Genomic DNA, 5,000 nt, shown 5'->3' on the forward strand with positions numbered 1-5,000 from the left:
ACCATTTTCCGGTGTTGGCATAGTCGAGAAAACAAAGTACAATGAGTCATCTTTAACACATGTAACGAAGAAAAATGTATTAGTAAAGAATCACAGGTAATTATTTGTGACTTATAAAGGTTCAAAAGAAATACGGAATGCTGTGGAAGTACTGACAGAGGGGGAGGAGAAGCAAGAAAAAGAGAAATGCGAGGCGTGGTGCACTGTGCTACTTGCTACTCACCACCATCACCACCATGTGTAGCACCTGACGCTCGGGGCTCACCTGTGGAGAAAAGGTGACACAATTAGGGCGTGGAAGGGAAAAATGACGATGATGGATCACGTAGGTAGAGTAACATGGAAACTATACAAAAAAAAAAAAAAAAACATTGCAAGGTTGTATATCATCAGTATCATTGGCAATATCATCACATACACTACTACTACTACTACTACTACTATAAGGAAACTATGAGGAAAAAAAACATTGCAAGGTTATATTACATTCTATATTAACATTGACAATATCACTATCACATACACTACTACTACTCCTCCTACTCCTACTACTTTTTCTACTACTACTACTACTACTACTACTGCTACTACTACTACTACTACCTACCACAAGAAATACAGCTATTATAAATCCTTTAGTTGCATGACCAAGAAAAAAATATTACTTCTCTACCATCCTATTACCACCACTACCATCACCATCCTCACCATAACCACCACAACCACCCTCATCACCATTCTGTCACCACGACCAGCAGCGACTATAGGGTTTCCTCCAAGACTCCTCGGTTTGACCCCTGACCTCCCCAGTCTGCTGCCAGCGTGCCCCAGTGACCCGCCGTAGGTGAGGGTCAGGCTGTGGCGAGGTCATGAAGGAGGGGAGGATCTCTCTCTCTCTCTCTCTCTCTGTACAGGTAATGAATTCCATGCAAGTTTTAGATTTGCATATTTTTTTAATAAATCATATCTACGACTTTTTCTTCCTACTTTTTCTCCTCCTCCTCCTACTACTACTACAATACAAATTACATACAATAATAATCTCTCTCTCTCTCTCTCTCTCTCTCTCTCTCTCTCTCAGGTAGGTGAGTGGGTGGATACGAGTGGGTGGGTCTGTCTGTGATCCACCCACCATATTACGAGGTGGGTGTGGAGGGGAACAGTTACATGGGCGTAGGTGTGTGTGTGTGTGTGTGTGTGTGTGTGTGTGTGTGTGTGTGTGTGTGTGTGTTGACGTCTCGAATATTTACTCACGATGAAGATAACACAGATAAAGGTATGCAATTAGGATCACAATAAAAAAATAGTAGTTTAAATGATGGACGACTGATAATACCGACAGACTGACAGAGGAAAAAAATAATAAATACTCTTAGATTAGATTAAATGATATAAGTTCTCATGAGTAAAAATAATCAGTAATAAAAACGATGAACCAGTTTTTGTATATTTATCACTAACACTTTCCTCCACTTCTCTGTTCCTCCCTCCACACGGCCTCTCCTACCTCTCTCTTTACTCCTCCACCCTTTTCTCCACCACAACCATGCTATTGTACACACAGATAGATAGGTAGATAGATACAGTTTATTGATCACAGTTCCTATAAAATTTTAAGTACGTATATACTAAAAGTTCCATAGCATACATTTAACACACACACACACACACACACACACACACACACACACACACACACACACACACACACACACACTACATCCTTGTCCCATGCACGATCCACTTCCAACATCAACATTTGCTTCCACCTCCGCTCCCACCTATTCCCCCCCCCCCCCCCCATGGATCCACCCTCAACACTAACATCATCAGCACCATCATCATTATACCGCCACTGTGTGTTTAGCTTTCATTAACTTCTCATCACACCAGGGGCATTAAGGGCCAATTAACCTAAGTGCATGCTCTCTCTCTCTCTCTCTCTCTCTCTCTCTCTCTCTCTCTCTCTCTCTCTGCCGCAACACCTGTGAACAATGCCGCGTGGGCCACACAGAAATGACACCTTGCAACATTTTCACACCGCTGCCAAGTTCCTCTGACATCATCACAACCATCAACACTTTTACCACCCTGGGACTTCTTCTGCTACTACAACTACCACTACTACTACTACTACTACTACTACTGTTGCTATTAAAACTTTTACTGCTTCTCCCACTACTACTATCTCCTACATCTATAAAAAAAATCGAGTTGGGAATTAAAATGGCAATAAAAGAGTAAGAAAGTATAAAAGAACAGAAATTAACCAACTATAAAAGAATATTACCAATTTTCAATATAGTTTTTTCTCTCTCTCTCTCTCTCTCTCTCTCTCTCTCTCTCTCTCTCTCTCTCTCTCTCTCTCTCTCTCTCTCTCTCTCTCTCTCTCTCTCTCTTTCGTGTTCGTGGTCAGCGGCACAGGTAAGGTTAAGGTGTGTGACGGTACATGAGGTGTCACGGTTTGTCTTGTGGGGTCTCAGGATAAAGTTTCAAGCTGTCGCCGCCACCTCCTCCTCCTCTGTCGCCGCCTCCACCTCCTCCTCCTCCACTGTCGCCGCCTCCACTTCTTCCCACCTTATCGTAGTCTTTTGATTTTCTTCTTTTTCTCTTACTCCTTCAACTTCCGCTTTCCTTCCTTCTCTTATTCTACACTAAAACATTCTGACTTTTCCTTTTCTTGCAACTATTTCTTCTTCTGTTCCTCGTTTTAACTGCTATTTGCGTGTTTGTCTTGCTCCAATTTCTCTTGTTTCTATTTTATCTGCACGCAATTTTACTGTCCTCTGGTTTTTTTCCTTCAATACCAACACTTTCTAATTATACGTCCCTGGTGTTCTTTCATATTTCCCTCTTTTTCTCCATTTTTTACTTCCTTTGTCTTGCTCCAAATTCTCTTGATTCTATTTTTTACCTCTACGCAATTTTACTGTCCTGTTTTTTTCCCCTTCAATACCTACACTTTCTAATTATACGTCCCTGGTGTTCTTTCATATTTCCCTCTTTCTCCATTTTTTTCCCTTCCGCTGTCATTCCTGTAGTCGTCGTCCTCCCTCTTGTTTGTTCGCCTTGCTCTTTTCATGTTCTCATTTCTTTCCCCAACACCTTTTCCTTTACCCTGACCACCACCTCCTCACAAGCCATTATCTTTAACCTTCTGCAGCTGTCACCACCCACACCGCCGCCGGCCCTCACCACCACCCTGACCACCACCGCCAACCTTCACTAAGACCACCGCATACATCGAGATAAGACGCAAACACGTACGCAAAAAGATGCATAGCGGGAAAACGAGCGCATAACAGGACATTTCAAAAGATCATTCCGTAGAAAAACAGGAAAAAGAGAAAGGGGGCAACAATAAATATAGTCTCCCCTTGTCACCTTTTAAATACCACCACGTCAAAAACTGGGCATTATTTTAGAAGCTGTTCGACCCTGAAGCCTCTCGGATATTAGGAAAATGTGTGGATACGAATTTTACAAGACGATATCGCGTGGTGGACGGTCTTTGAGGGTTACCAGCTTAGCAAAACCAGACAAACATAACGCGTATAACCTTTGCTCTTCCTCCTCTTCTTCTTCACTCGAGGTTGAAGAAACACCTTTAAGGGAGAAAAGTTCCGTTTGCCTCACCATGAAAAGACAAAAACAAAGAGAAAGAAAAGAGTATGACAAGCGGTTTCTTTATTGAAATACGCGCACACCTGGCAGGCTCGGTCGCTTCGTCACGGACACCTAAAGAAAAGGTAAACAAAAAAACTGAGAAAAGAGCCACAGGACCGTCACAATGCATCAGCCACCTCACACTTCCTCGTCCTCCTCCTCATCCTCATCCTGCCGGAGTCGCCAACGTGGACCCACAAGTCTTGAGGGAAAAATCATGATCGCGCGAAAATTATGATCGCGTGTTCTTTTTCGTCTCCCCCTTTCCATCACGGCCACGCGGATTATGAAAAGGGGAAAAAGTGGAGGTCCTAAATGATAACTCGATCTGGAGGGTGTAATTATTGTTTTGGGGGTTTGTTTTACGTGATTGTTATGAGGGATCGAGTTACGTTTACCAAAGGGTTGAGACATGATTGTGTTGTAATGGTCGATACGTTTTATGGTGTGATGATTAAGGGGAGGAGGAGATTAAGAAGAGGGAGAGAGAGAGGTGGAGGAGGAGGAGTAATAAGAGGAGAAAGGGGAGAGAAATAGAGGAAATAAAAAAGAAAATGAAAGGAAGGTAAGAGGGAAAGAAGAAAAACATGTAAGCTGGGAGACAAAAATGGAAAAAAACAGCTAACAGAAAAAAAAGGGCGAGAAGAACCGGAAAAAAAAGTAAAGAGCAAGTAATGCAGCAACACGATGAGAAAGAAAGAAAACCTCAAAACAACGCGAATAATGAAGCAAAAGAGAGGAAGAAAGGAAAGAACGATACCGAAGCAGAGGAAGAGGAAGACGAGGAGGAGAAGGGAGTGAGAGTGCAAGTGAGCGGGTGTGTGCGTGTGTCTGTGTCTGTCTGGCTCTCCGTGGAAGTCTGGAAATGCCTGAGGTTAAAAAATAAGGAGAATAATAACACCGCAAACTACTTCCCCGCCCTTCCGCCCCCCCAAGGCACCACACTATGTGACTTGAGGCGTGAGGAATACCCGCAGGGGAGGAAAAAAGTGCGGTTAACAAGCCTTTTTTTTACCTCTTTTTTTTATCCTCCTCCATATTTTTCTCCTCTTTTTCCTCCTTCTTTATCCGGAGGGGAGGAACATAGAGTGGGTAAGAGGTCTTGTTCTTCCTTATCCTCCTCTTCCTTTTTATCCTGCTCCTCAGTCGTTATCAACCTCCTTTATCTTCACCTTCCTCTCTTTCTGTCTATCTCCTTATCCTCCTCCTCTTACTTTTTCTTATCATCACCCTCCTTCGTTATTCGCCTCCTCCCTCTTCCTGTCCATCTCCTTCTTATCCTCCTCCTCCTCTTCTTAATTATCTTCCTCCTCCTTCATTCCTATCTCCTCCGT

At 43.0% G+C, this 5,000-nt stretch overlaps 1 protein-coding gene across 4 annotated transcripts in view; it reads right to left on the reverse strand.

Moving 5' to 3' along the window:
* LOC127001572 (titin-like) overlaps positions 1-5,000 on the reverse strand; it is a 148,919-nt gene that overhangs the window by 46,734 nt on the left and 97,185 nt on the right. For 3 of the 4 annotated variants that reach the window (XM_050866343.1, XM_050866332.1, XM_050866361.1), the window contains exon 3: positions 224-265. The exons of the other annotated variant lie outside the window; for it this stretch is intronic. In XM_050866343.1, coding sequence (XP_050722300.1) covers positions 224-265 — 42 coding nt within the window. The remainder of the gene's footprint in view (positions 1-223; positions 266-5,000) is intronic. 4 annotated transcript variants of the gene reach the window in all.

Source organism: Eriocheir sinensis, chromosome 2 (genome assembly GCF_024679095.1).
Source record: "Eriocheir sinensis breed Jianghai 21 chromosome 2, ASM2467909v1, whole genome shotgun sequence".
Taxonomy (NCBI): Eukaryota; Metazoa; Arthropoda; class Malacostraca; order Decapoda; family Varunidae; genus Eriocheir; species Eriocheir sinensis.